This window comes from Mobula hypostoma, chromosome 12 (assembly GCF_963921235.1).
Source record: "Mobula hypostoma chromosome 12, sMobHyp1.1, whole genome shotgun sequence".
Lineage (NCBI taxonomy): Eukaryota > Metazoa > Chordata > Chondrichthyes > Myliobatiformes > Myliobatidae > Mobula > Mobula hypostoma.
In genome coordinates this window covers 49,012,367-49,026,585 of record NC_086108.1, presented here as the reverse complement: position 1 = coordinate 49,026,585, position 14,219 = coordinate 49,012,367, and the positions used below count along the sequence as shown (strand labels likewise).

At 42.9% G+C, this 14,219-nt stretch overlaps 1 protein-coding gene across 1 annotated transcript in view; it reads left to right on the top strand.

The window, feature by feature from the left end:
• Positions 1-14,219, top strand: part of LOC134354786 (testicular spindle-associated protein SHCBP1L-like) — a 132,913-nt gene extending 118,694 nt beyond the window's left edge. Inside the window, exon 10 of the mRNA XM_063064044.1 lies at positions 13,567-14,219. Coding sequence (XP_062920114.1) covers positions 13,567-13,812 — 246 coding nt within the window. The 3' untranslated portion in view covers positions 13,813-14,219. The remainder of the gene's footprint in view (positions 1-13,566) is intronic.

The window sequence follows — 14,219 nt, the reverse complement described above, 5'->3', positions numbered from 1 at the left end:
GAGGGGGGATCTGATTGAAACGTATAAGATCCTAAAGGGATTGGACAGGCTAGATGCAGGAAGATTGTTCCCGATGTTGGGGAGGTCTAGAACGAGGGGTCACAGTTTGAGGATAGAGGGGAAGCCTTTTAGGACCGAGGTTAGGAAAAACTTCTTCACACAGAGAGTGGTGAATCTGTGGAATTCTCTGCCACAGCAAACTGTTGAGGCCAGTTCATTAGCTATGTTTAAAAGGAAGTTAGATATGGCCCTTGTGGCTACAGGGGTCAGGGGGTATGGAGGGAAGGCTGGGTTCTGAGTTGGATGATCAGCCATGATCATAATAAATGGCGGTGCAGGCTCGAAGGGCCGAATGGCCTACTCCTGCACCTATTTTCTATGTTTCTATGTTTCTATGATATGTGCCACCCCACACAGAGCACGATGTGCATTCCTGGGCAGCTCAGCCAAGTGGAATGCACATTCTGGATTACATGGGAAGAGATAGATTATTCCTGTATTCCAGAGAATCACATAAGGGCATTGTCTCTGCAAATATCATTTCAATTCCAATTCCATGTTTATTTAGGAGCTGAAGTTGCAGCTGGAGCTATATGCAGATAGCAAGTTTAAAGAAGTGGTCACACCACAGCTTACAGAGGCAGACACAGATCATCAGATAAACAAGGAAGAGCAGATAAGTAATGCAGGAGTCCTCTAGTCAAGGTCATTCTGTAACCGAATATCCCCTTCATATAATGATGGATGTGATGGTCCCTTAGATTCAGATCCAGTGCACAGTACTATGATTGGATCAATTGCATAGAGCGTGAAGTGTGAAAGATCAAAAGTGATAGGGAATTTGGCAGTTAATGGGACAGACCAATGTTCAAAGTTTCAGAGGTTTCAAAGGTACATTTAATGTCAGAGAAATGTATACAATGTTAACATCCTGAAATACTTCTTCTTCTCAACCATCCACAAAAACAGAGGAGTGCCCCCAAGGAATGAATGACAGTTAAATGTTAGAACCCCAACCCTCCCTAGCTACCCTCTCCCACATGTAAGCAGCAGCAAAGCAACAATCCCCCCCCGCCACCAACAGAAAAAATCATCGGCACCCACCACTGACCACTCAACTGTTGCAGCAAAGCACCAGCAAAGACATAGACTTGCAGTACCCCAAGGACTACTCGTTCTCCCGGTATTCGACATATCACAGGCTCTCACTCTCTCCCCCTAATAAGGGAGAAAGAGAAGTCTCCATTTCACAGCGAGAGGGGGGACATAACAAACAACTCATTGATTTACGATGTTAAAAGTCTGTTGCGTTGCTTTTTCCGAGTTCTGTGCCCAAAGAACTCAGGTCTCTGGGCATACAGCCAGCAGCCAGCTTGCTGCTTTCGATCTTCTGCCTCCAACAGCACATTGAATTCCTGCAGAGATACTGACCTTCGGTCCACCCGTCTCCAGAGCCATGAGATCCCGGAACTCTGAAGGCAAGCTAACCTCTTAGGCCGCATCCTTGGCATATCGAACAACAGCCAGTTGTGAAACCCTGAGAGCAGATCCCATTCCCACAAAGAACGGAAGTCAGTGTGTAACTCCAGGTCAGGGTCTTCAAAAGAACCATGAAAGGGAAAAATCAGAGATATTTAGTATAGAAATAGAGCTGTTTCTGAAGATGCAAGCATAGGAGTCGCCGTTAGGCGCCATTGTCTCCTCCTAAGCTTCTCCTCCTATTCCTCCTATTTATGTAGCCCTGAATGTGATGCCTAGATGGTATGTTGCATCTCTAATGTCAGGATGAAGAAAATTACAGAAAAATGCATTGTATCCTTTTAGGAGATATATTCCACATCAGTACCAATGGCATGGATTCTGTAGGGCGAGATAAAGGAGCTAGGAAAGAGATTAAAAAGAACATGCTACATGCTCATAATTATAAAAATGGGTGATCAGAGTATTTGAACGCATGGTTGGAAAGATGCAGCAGGAAAGAGGCTCTAGACCTCTGAGGCACTGGAAGTATTTTTGGGGACAGGTTGCACCTCTAGACCAACCGGGTCTGGAGGACCTAAGTTACAAGCAAAGACTGAATAGGTTGAGTCTTTATACCTTGGATGTAGATTGAGAGGAAATTTCATAGAGGTATACAAAATTATGAGGGGTATAGGTAGGGTACGTATAAGCAGGCTTTTTCTATTGAGGTAGGTGGGACTGCATCTAGTAGAAGCCATGTGTTAAGGGTGAAAGGTGAAAAATTTAAGGGGAACATGAAGGGAATCGTCACCCAGAGGGTCTTGAGAGTGTGGAACGAGCTGCCAGCACAATGGTGCATGCAAGCTCAATTTTAATTTTTAAGATAAGTTTGGACATGTACATGAATGGTAGGGTTATGCAGGACTATGGCCCCAGTGCAGTTCAATGGGAGTTTAAATGGTTTGGTACATACTAGATGGGCCAAAGGGCTTGTTTATGTGCTGTACTTTTCTATGACCTTGTAAGTTGCAGTGCATCTATGGAAACATACTTGCAGGGTGGTGTGAACTAGCTAGTTGTGCGGATGGGAATTTGAAATAGAATTTGGAGTGGTGCAAAGCAGCAAAAGGAAGTTAGAAAAAGAGTATACAAAATAAATAGCAAAAATAAAGGAACAGACAATGTTAAGATGAGAAAATAAAAGATATCATATCTAAATGCATACAGCATTTGCAACTCAGTAAATTAAGTACTGGCACAAATAATGGTAAACAAGTATGGTCTAATTGCTGATTTGAAAATGTGACTGCAGGATGGTCAAAGCTAAGTTTTAATTACGTCAGAGTATTCAACATATAATGAAAGAGAGGCATAAAGGTAAAGGATACCATTATTAATAATGGAGGAAATCAGTGCCGTGGTGAAAAATTATCTTAGTTAACAGAGAATCAAATTGAGCTGAGTTAAGAAAAAGCAAAAAGCCGGAAACATTGGATAAACTAAAGACTGCAGTTGCTGTTGCCTGGAGCAACAGTGTTCTGCAAGAAGGGAAGGCGAGTATTGGGATAGGAATACAAAGTGATTAGTGGACTGAGGAGGGATATAATATTTTAGTGGATAGGAGGAAGCAAATGTGATCCTACTAATTAGAAAAGAGGAATAGGGAAAGTAGAAAAAGCAGACATAGTTAAGATACTGGAATGTAAAATGAAGGAAGAGATTTTAAGAATCGAGACACAAGTGAGTGCAGATGTGGAAACCTGAAGCAACACAAAAAGAAGCTGGACAAATTCACCCAGGTGAGGAAGCATCTGTGGAGGGAAATGAACAGTCGACAGTTTATGTTGCAACCCTTTATCAAGACTTGAAAAGAAAGGGGAGATAGCCAGTAGAATAAGGAGAGGGAAAGGGTTGAGCAAGAGCTGATGGGTGATACGTGGAATCAAGTGAGGTGGGGGTGGGGGATGGAGGAGTGTGGAAATGATGTAATGAAACTGGGAAATGGTAGATGGAAGAGACAAAAGGCCGAAGAAGATGGAATCTGAGAGAACAGTGGATCATGGAGATGCGGACCATGTGATGGTGATGAGCAAATGGAGAGGGTTAAGAGATACGGTGATGAGGACAATGGGACCAGGGGAAAATAAAAGCAGGAGGCAGCAAAGTTAGATGTCAAAGTTCGTGCCATCAGGTTGGAGACTACCAAGGTAGAATATAAAGTGCTGTTCTTTTAATCTTATCTAGCCTTGACTAGGCAGTGGAAGAGGCCATGTACAGAAGCGGAAAGCGGAATTGGAATGGTTGGCCAGTGAGAGAACTTGGCTGGTATGGTGGAAGAATTGAAGGTGCTCAATGTCCCTCAGCATTTTGTCTAGCCGATGTGTTGTGGAGGATACTGCACCGGGTGCAATAAATTACATTTGATGGATGCACATGTGAAAGGCTGTCTCAACTGCGAGGACTGTTTAGGGCCCTGGATGGTGGTGAAAGAGGAGGTGTAGGGACATGTGCATCACTTAGTGTGGTTGTAGGGATAGTGCCTACAGGGGAAGAGGTTCAAAGTAAATTTGTTATCAAAGTACATACTGTATATCTCACCATATACTATACTGAGATTCATTTTCTTGAAGGCATTCACAATAAATACAAAGGAACTCAATAGAATCAATGGAAAACTGCACACAACAAAGAATGACAGCAATCAATGTGCAAAAGACAACAAACTGGGCAAATACAAAAACAAAATAATAATAAATAAGCTATAAATATCAAGAACACAAGTTGGAGTCCTTGAAGGTGAGCCCATAGGTTGTGGGATCAGTGTTAGGGTGAGTGATGTTGAATGATGTTATCTCCTCTGGCTCACGGTTGAGGGGTAATGTTCTTGAATCTGGTGGTGTGGAACATGAGGCTCCTTCATCTCCCTTCCTGATGGCAGCAGCAAGAAGAGAGCATGGCCTAGATGGTGGGGGTCCTTGATGAACGTTGTTTTACTACAACAGCTCTCCGTGTAGATGGGTGCAATGGTGGTGAGGCCCTTCATTCCAGTCCTCATCCCTCTGCCAGATTAGTTTAAACCTTCTTGGAGCTATGATGTGGTGCCCATTACAGAGACTTGGATGGCTCAGGGACAGGAATGGTTACTTCAAGTGCCGGGTTTTAGATGTTTCAGAGAGGACAGGGAGGGAGGCAAAAGAGGTGGGGGTGTGGCACTGTTGATCAGAGATAGTGTCATGGCTGCAGAAAAGGGGGTTGTCATGGAGGGATTGTCTACGGAGTCTCTGGGTGGAGGTTAGGAACAGGAAGGGGTCAATAACTCTACTGGGTGTTTTTTATAGGCTGCCCAATAGTAACAGGGATATTAAGGAGCGGATAGGGAAACAGATCCTGTAAAGGCGTAATAATAACAGAGTTGTCATGGTAGGAGATTTTAATTTCCCAAATATCGATTGGCATCTCCCTAGAGCAAGGGGTTTAGATGAGGTGGAGTTTGTTAGGTGTGTTCGGGAAGGTTTCTTGACACAATATGTGGATAAGCCTACAAGAGGAGAGACTGTACTTGATTTGCTGTTGGGAAATGAACCTGGTCAGGTGTCAGATCTCTTAGCGGGAGAGCATTTTGGAGACGGTGATCATAATTCTATCTCCTTTACAATAGCACTGGAGAGAGATAGGAACAGACAAGTTAGAAAAGCATTTATTTGGAGTAAGGGGAATTATGAAGCAGGAACTTGGAAGCTTAAATTGGGAACAGATGTTCTCAGGGAAAGGTATGGAAGAAATGTAGCAAATGTTCAGGGGATATTTGTATGGAGTTCTGCATAGGTACGTTCCAATGAGACAGGGAGGTTATGGTAGGATACAGGAACCGTGGTGTACAAAGGCTGTAGTAAATCTAGTCAAGAAGAAAAGCTTACAAAAGGTTCAAAGAGCTAGATAATGTTAGAGATCTGGATTATAAGGCTCACAGGAATGAGTTTAAGAAGGAAATTAGGAGAGCCAGCAGCAGCCATGACAAGGCCTTGGCAGGTAGGATTAAGGAAAACCCCCAAGGCATTCTACAAGTATGTGAAGAGCAAGAGGATAAGATGTGAAAGAATAGGGCCTATCAAGTGTGACAGTGGGAAAGTGTGTATGGAACCGGAGGAAATAGCAGAGGTACTTAATGAATACTTTACTTCAGTATTCACTACGGAAAAGGATCTTGGTGATTGTAGTGCTGACTTGCAGCAGACTGAAAAGCTTGGGCATGTAGATATTAAGAAAGAGGATGTGCTGGAGCTTTTGGAAAGCATCAAGTTAAGTAAGTGGCCAGGACTGGATGAGATGTACCCCAGGCTACTGTGGGAGGCAAGGGAGGAGATTGCTGAGCCTCTGGCAATGATCTTTGCATCATCAATGGGGATGGGAGAGGTTCCAGAGGTTTGGAGGGTTGCGGATGTTTTTCCCTTATTCAAGAAAGGGAGTAGAGATAGCCCAGGAAATTATAGACCAGTGAGTCTTACTTCAGTGGTTGGTAAGTTGATGGAGAAGATTTATGAACATTTGGAGAGGTATAATATGATTAGGAATAGTCAGCATGGCTTTTTCAAGGGCAGGTTGTGCCTTACAAGCCTGATTGAATTTTTTGAGGATATAACTAAACACATTGATGAAGGAAGAGCAGTAGATGTAGTGTATATGGATTTCAGCATGGGATCCAAGGGGACATTGCTTTGTGGATCCAGAACTGGCTTGCCCACAGAAGGCAAAGAGTAGTTGTAGATGGGTCATATTCTGCATGGAGGTCGGTCACCAGTGGTGTGCCTCAGGGATCAGTTCTGGGATCTTTACTCTTCATGATTTTTATAAATGACCTGGATGAGGAAGTGGAGGGATGGATTAGTAAGTTTGCTGATGACATAAAGGTTGGGGGTGTTGTTGATAGTGTAGAGGGCTGTCGGAGGTTGCAGCGGGACATTGATTGGATGCAAAACTGAGCTGAGAAGTGCCAGATGGAGTTCGACCCAGATAAGTGTGAAGTGGTTCAGTTTGGTAGGTCAAATATGATGGCAGAATATTGTATTAATGGTAAGACTCTTGGCAGTCTGGAAGATCAGAGGGATCTTGGGGTCCGAGTCCATAGGACGCTCAAAGCAGCTGCGCAGGTTGACTCTGTGGTTAAGAAGGCATATGGCATAGTGGCCTTTATCAATCGTGGAATTGAATTTAGGAGCTGGGAGGTAATGTTGCAGCTATATAGGACCCTGGTCAGACCCCACTTGGAGTACTGTGCTCAGTTCTGGTTACCTCACTACAGGAAGGATGTGGAAGCCATAGAAAGGGTGCAGAGGAGATTTACAAGGATGTTGTCTGGTTTGGGGAGCATGCCTTATGAAAACAGGTTGAGTGAACTCGGCCTTTTCTCCTTGGAGTGACGGAGGATGAGAGGTGACCTGATAGAGGTGTATAAGATGATGATAGGCATTGATTGTGTAGATAGTCAGAGCTTTTTCCCAGAGCTGAAATGCTTGCCACAAGAGGGCACAGGTTTAAGGTGCTTGGGAGTAGGTACAGAGGAGATGTCAGGAGTAAGTTTTTTATGCAGAGAGTGGTGAGTGCATGGAATGGACTGCCGGCAACAGTGGTGGAGGTAGATATGATAGGGTCTTATAAGAGACTTTTGGATAGGTACATGGAGCTTAGAAAAATAGAGGGCTATGGGTAACCCTAGTAATTTCTAAGGTAGGGACATGTTCGGCACAATTTTGTGGGCCGAAGGGCCTGTATTGTGCTGTAGGTTTTCTATGTTTCTTCCCCAACAGCTCTAATAAACCTGCCTGCAAGAATATTGGTCTCTCTGGGGTTCAGGTACAACCCATTCCTTTTGTACAGGTCATACTTCTCCCAGAAGAGATCCCCATGATCCAAGAATCTGAAATCCTGCCCCCTGCACTAGCTTCTCAGCCACATATCCGATTGCCAAATCATCCTGTTTCTAACCTTAGTGGCAAGTGGCACAGGTAGTAATCCAGAAATTACTATCCTGGAGGTCCTGCTTCTCAGCTTCCTACATAGCTCTCTAAATTCTCTCTTCAAGACCTCATTGCTTTTTATTCCTATGTCATTGGTACCAATATTTACCAGAAGACTTGGTTATTCTCCCTCCCTCTCAAAAATGCCGTGGACATGATCAGAAATATCTGTGACACTGGCACCTGGGAGGCAACATACCATCAAGATGTTCCATTCACATCTACAGAATCTCCTTTCTTTTCCTGACAATTGAGCCCCCTATCACTACCACTCCCCTCTTCTCCCTCTTTACCTTCTGCACCATGGACTCATGCTCAGTGCCAGCAACCTGGTCTCTGGCATTCCACTGGAAGTTCGTCTCCTACAACAGTATCCAAAACTATATACTTTTTTTTGAGAATGACCAAAGGGGTGCTCTGCACTAACTGCCTATTGACATTTCCATTTCTCCTGACAGTCACCCAGCTACTTGCCTCCTGCAACTTCGGGGTGACTACATTTCCCTGTAACTCAGATCATCTCCTCACTCTCCTGTATAAGCTGAAATCAACATACACATAGTCAACCCCTATGTGTATGGCCTCAATGGCTGGCTCTGAGAGGCAGTCAACCATGGGATTATATTTCCCCTTGATATGTTGTATATCAGTTGTGGTTACTGTTACGTACCCCGTAACTGGGTTGCCAAACCAGCAGAAATGGACCACTTAGTTGGAGTCTGGTTTAACAGAAACTAATAAAGTTTTATTAAAGAAATAAGTAACACAGTACTCTAATCGTAAGGATATAAATGCAACAGGTTAGCAATGATAAAACACCCATGTACACAGAACCTGGGTAATAGGAATCAACCAAGCGCTATCGCAGTCTAGGGGTAAAATGATCAGTCTTAAGTGACACAGAGTTCAGTTCAGCTTAGTACAGCTCGCAGTAATCGCTGTTGTGCCATTGGAGAGAGAGAGAGAATGAAAATTTTTATTCAAACAGACCTTTGATGTTCTTCGCAGTTAGCTTTTGGGCGAACCCTTTTTATGTTTTCTGTGGTCACTGACTGTGACCCCTCCGTTCCGGATACGACCGTTCTTCCGCGGTGAACCCGGCACCCAGGCAAGGGCGGACACACACACCAGCTTCCCACCGATCGTACCCATTTCACCCTGTGCGTCTATGGTCGGTTCCCGCGACCAGACCTCCAAACTTCCATCAACTTGTGGGGGCACACCGCTCTTCCAGGGTCTCGTTATCTCGTGGTGTGGGTCGTGCCTTAGCAAACATGTTCTTTTTATCCCCTGGAGTATTGCCTGTCCACCAAACTTCAAACGGTTCAGGTTCAAAGCAATCGGTCTGTCAATATCTGAAATGTGTTTCTTTCTCGTTAATCTCTCTCTTCTCTCTTATTAGCATTTTGAATGTTTCTCCATTGTCTCCCTTATCGCTCTCTCATCTTCTGATAACTTGGTTTTCGTCACATTACAATTATGTTACCCCACTATAAAGGATCTAAATTGATCTTTATTAACCTTTTTTCTTCACATATTTATACAAGTTATTTTGATGAGTTTTTATGTTACCTGCAAGTTTGTTCTCATAATACATTTGCCTTCCTTTCAATTTGTTTATTTTTTGCTGAATTACAAACTGAATTACAAAGCGGCCAGTGAAGGAGTGGAGCTTTGAGAGGCTTCAACGAGAAGAAGCGGAGGACAAGCTTGCTTGCAGTTAGTCTTTACAATGTCTCCTGAGACGGTGATGTGCCTCTCATGTGAGAATTCTCTTGGGGGAGTTCCCCTCTCCCGCAGAGTCACATCTGCCAGAAGTGCATATGGCTGGGCGATCTGGAAGACCGTATAAGGAATCTGGAGCAGCAGCTGGATGACCTTCGACTCATGAGGGAGAATGAGGCAGTCATAGATGAGAGCTACAGGGAGGTAGTCACACCTAGGCTGTCGGAAGCAGGTCGTTGGGTGAGCAGAGCACCCCTGTAGCCATTCCCCTGAATAATAAGTTTACTGTCCTGGATACTGTTGGCGGGGATGACCGACCAGGTGTGAGCCACGGTGGCAGGGCCTCTGGCACTGAGTCTGACCCAGTGGTGCAGAAGGGACATGTGGTCGATGTTTAGAGATCTCTTGCAGGATGTTAGGGATAAATTTGTCCTGGTGAGGAAGATAAAGAATGGTAGGGTGAAGGAACCATGGGTGACAAGTGAGGTGGAAAATCTAGTCAGGTGGAAGAAGGCAGCATACATGAGGTTTAGGAAGCAAGGATCAGATGGGTCTATTGAGGAATATAGGGAAGCAAGAAAGGAGTTTAAGAAGGGGCTGAGAAGAGCAAGAAGGGGGCATGAGAAGGCCTTGGCGAGTAGGGTAAAGGAAAACCCCAAGGCATTCTTCAATTATGTGAAGAAAAAAAGGATGACACGAGTGAAGGTAGGACCGATTAGAGATAAAGGTGGGAAGATATGCCTGGAGGCTGTGGAAGTGAGCGAGGTCCTCAATGAATACTTCTCTTCGGTATTCACCAATGAGAGGGAACTTGATGATGGTGAGGACAATATGAGTGAGGTTGATGTTCTGGAGCATGTTGATATTAAGGGAGAGGAGGTATTGCAGTTGTTAAAATACATTAGGATGGATAAGTCCCTGGGGCCTGATGAAATATTCCCCAGGCTGCTCCACGAAGCGAGAAGAGATTGCTGAGCCTCTGGCTAGGATCTTTATGTCCTCGTTGTCCACAGGAATGGTACTGGAGGATTGGAGGGAGGCGAATGTTGTCCCCTTGTTCAAAAAAGGTAGTAGGGATAGTCCAGGTAATTATAGACCAGTGAGCCTTATGTCTGTGGTGGGAAAGCTGTTGGAAAAGATTCTTAGAGATAGGATCTATGGGCATTTAGAGAATCATGGTCCGATCAGGGACAGTCAGCATGGCTTTGTGAAGGGCAGAATGTGTCTAACAAGCTTAATAGAGTTCTTTGAGGAGGTGACCAGGCATATAGATGAGGGTAGTGTAGTAGATGTGATCTATATGGATTTTAGTAAGGCATTTGACAAGGTTCCACACGGTAGGCTTATTCAGAAAGTCAGAAGGCATGGGATCCAGGGAAGTTTGGCCCGGCGGATTCAGAATTGGCTTGCCTGCAGAAGGCAGAGGGTGGTGGTGGAGGGAGTACATTCAGATTGGAGGATTGTGACTAGTGGTGTCCCGCAAGGATCTGTTCTGGGACCTCTACTTTTCATGATTTTTTATTAACGATCTCGTTGTGGGGGTAGAAGGGTGGGTTGACAAGTTTGTAGACGATACAAAGGTTGGTGGTGTTGTAGATAGTGTAGAGGATTGTCAAAGATTGCAGAGAGACATTGATAGGATGCAGACATGGGCTGAGAAGTGGCAGATGGAGTTCAATCTGGAGAAGTGAGAGGTGGTACACTTTGGAAGGACAAACTCCAAGGCAGAGTATAAAGTAAATGGCAGGATACTTGGTAGTGTGGAGGAGCAGAGGGATCTGGGGGTACGTGTCCACAGATCCCTGTAAGTTGCCTCACAGGTGGATAGGGTAGTTAAGAAAGCTTATGGAGTGTTAGCTTTCATAAGTCGAGGGATAGAGTTTAAGAGTCGCGATGTAATGATGCAGCTCTATAAAACTCTGGTTAGGCCACACTTGGAGTACTGTGTCCAGTTCTGGTCACCTCACTATAGGAAGGATGTGGAAGCATTGGAAAGGGTACAGAGGAGATTTACCAGGATGCTGCCTGGTTTAGAAAGTATGCATTATGATCAGAGATTAAGGGAGCTAGGGCTTAACTCTTTGGAGAGGAGGAGGATGAGAGGAGACATGATAGAGGTGTACAAGATAATAAGAGGAATAGATAGAGTGGATAGCCAGCGCCTCTTCCCCAGGGCACCACTGCTCAATGCAAGAGGACATGGCTTTAAGGTAAGGGGTGGGAAGTTCAAGGGGGATATTAGAGGAATGCTTTTTACTCAGAGAGTGGTTGGTGCGTGGAATGCACTGCCTGAGTCGGTGGTGGAGGCAGATACACTAGTGAAGTTTAAGAGACTACTGGACAGGTATATGGAGCAATTTAGGTTGGGGGCTTATATGGGAGGCAGGGTTTAAGGGTCAGCACAACATTGTGGGCCAAAGGGCCTGTACTGTGCTGTACTATTCTATGTTCTATGCCCCTAATCCTCAAGTTTACTGTTTTTCCTGGCAATTCATATATCACCCGTTTGATTCTAATAATATCCTTAATTCCCTTCTTAACCCATAAATATGCCCTCTTTTGTGACTTAGTTCTATGCATTCTGAAATGTACTTCAGATAAAACATCTAAAATATTGCATATGGCTATTCCACATTGATCCATTTAATAAAGTTCCTATCTTGTGCATCATGGCTTTGTCATTTCCTTTGTTCAGATTCAGGATCCTCAATTCTAATTCAATGATTTCACACACTGTCTTAATATATTGTGATTATTTTTTCCCCAAGGTACCATGGAACTAGATTGTTAATTATTTGTTCCTCATTGCACATTCATCCAACTAGAGTTCATTTAAGTTTTCTTATTATTTGTGTCCTTAATATATTGACCTCAATAAACACCATGTAAGTAGTTCAGAAATTTCTCTTCCACAGTATCATTGACAATTTGGTTTGACAAATATGTTCACAGATTAAAGTCACCCAAAGTGATATTGAACACTTGCTAGTTGCATTTCTAATTACTTATTTCAGCCCCTACATCAACATGATGAGACTTGTAGACAACCCCCACCCAGAATGATTCCACATCTTGATGTTGACAGGCAACATCTTTGTCCACTATCATACTGATTTCCCACTTTACTGAAATGTCACCCCATCTTCTATCCCTTTATGCCTTTCCTTCCTAAATAATAACAAATCTGGATCTTCCATTCTTCACTCCCTGCAGCGACATCTCCAAAAGAGCAACAATAATCAAAGCTATTTAAATTTAGTTAATTCATATTTAGAGACAATGCCTTCCCACTTGCCCTTTTAACAATAATAACATTTATTTTGTGACTCTATTTGCCTCCTGCTCTTCTACTTTTACCTTATATTTTTGGTTGTTTTTTTTTTGTCTTCCCATCTACTATCTCCCTGTTCAAATTCCATACCCCCTGCCATTCAAATATCTTGGACAACACTAGCAAACACTACTGTTCTAACAGTGCTCGCAGGACATTGGTCCCAGGGTAGCTTGGGACCAGTTTGAATTGACCCCATCTCCCAGAAGCAGTTCTGACATAAGGAATCCAAATCTCCTCCCCTGCCTCATTACATTATATCTCAAGTCATATCAATAGGATTTATCTCCATACTAATAACTTGCATTTGACACTAGGAGTAATCTTGAGAATAATACGTATGGATAAAGCTTGTGTAGCAATAATTATAACCATTGCACAGGGCATGTTTGAGAATCTCATTTACCGACTGGGAAGCAGCTAGATCAGAATCAAGTTTATTGAAAGACCTTTGATGGCTGTGGCTTCTTGCTGAGCACCCAAACTACCTTCCTCTTCCAGGAGGTTACCCAGAGAATGCTCTTTCATTCTCCTTGTTGTACTGCACTCCCAAGAAGGGCTCTGAAACACCCAAAATCTCCTGACAGCTGAGTACTACAGAAAACTTAAAACTTACCGAACGTGACAGACCAATTCCTGTCAAGTAATTCACTTTTAATATTTTCAAAGTTTATAAATTTACAAGAATCTGATTTCTATAGAGCAGTTGTTAAGTCAGTAATTAACTTTTAATTGATCCTTTAAATATTGCTAAAATGGGGTGAGGGTGGGGCTCAAAGCTTTAAGCTCTCTTTTTGTTAATAATGTGGTGTTAGTGGAGGTCAGTGGACATTTCTGCTGGTACAAAACAACCAAATTCTGTGACCCATTTCTCATTCTTCAATTATGAATATGTGAAATATCTTGAGATGGTTTACTCTAATCAATATTCATTTGTTTGGCAAGAGGGAAAGTTTCCATAAAGATTATGGATGTGGTTGAGGGGAGTCCTGAGACATCACCTGATATTTAATTGTATGAAAACTTTTCTTTCAGGTTCTGCCACCACCAAAACTGAAACTCCATAATAATTATGTTCACTCCAATAATGGCTATGGTATTACCATAATTCAGCCAGATGGTAGACATTGCCATGATGCAGATGAAGGTGTATTGGAGTGTGCTGCAGGAGGTGACAAAAGAGATGATCTTGTGAAAGCAATACAGAATTTGAGTCTTGAAATGACCAATAATAAATTTGAAAACAATTCAATGGGAGAAATAGGTGTAATTGTTCATTAATTATGCTAATATAAGGTTAGAAATTCTAATCAATTTGCCTTGAGCCAAACTCAATTTAGAATTTTGTTGACAATTTGTTTCATCTTATTTGCAGAAAGTACATTGTTTAAGAAAGGCATACAGCTCAGATATAAATTAAAAACAAATCAAAAGTAAGTCAATAGTTCAGTATACAAAACTATGTAAACTAACTTCTCTGTCAGTATGTCGGGAACTTCCTTAATCTGTGCTTTAAACCTGTTTAAGTTTCCAGCTTTCTGCTGCAAGCTTTAGGAAAATATATATATATTTAAAGCCGATTGTTTACTTGCAAATTCCCTTTGCCACCCGAGTTTATGATCTTTCCACACTCGTTTGATTCAATGTTTATATTTAGGAGCAGAAAGGTTGAACATTTAGAATTTGTT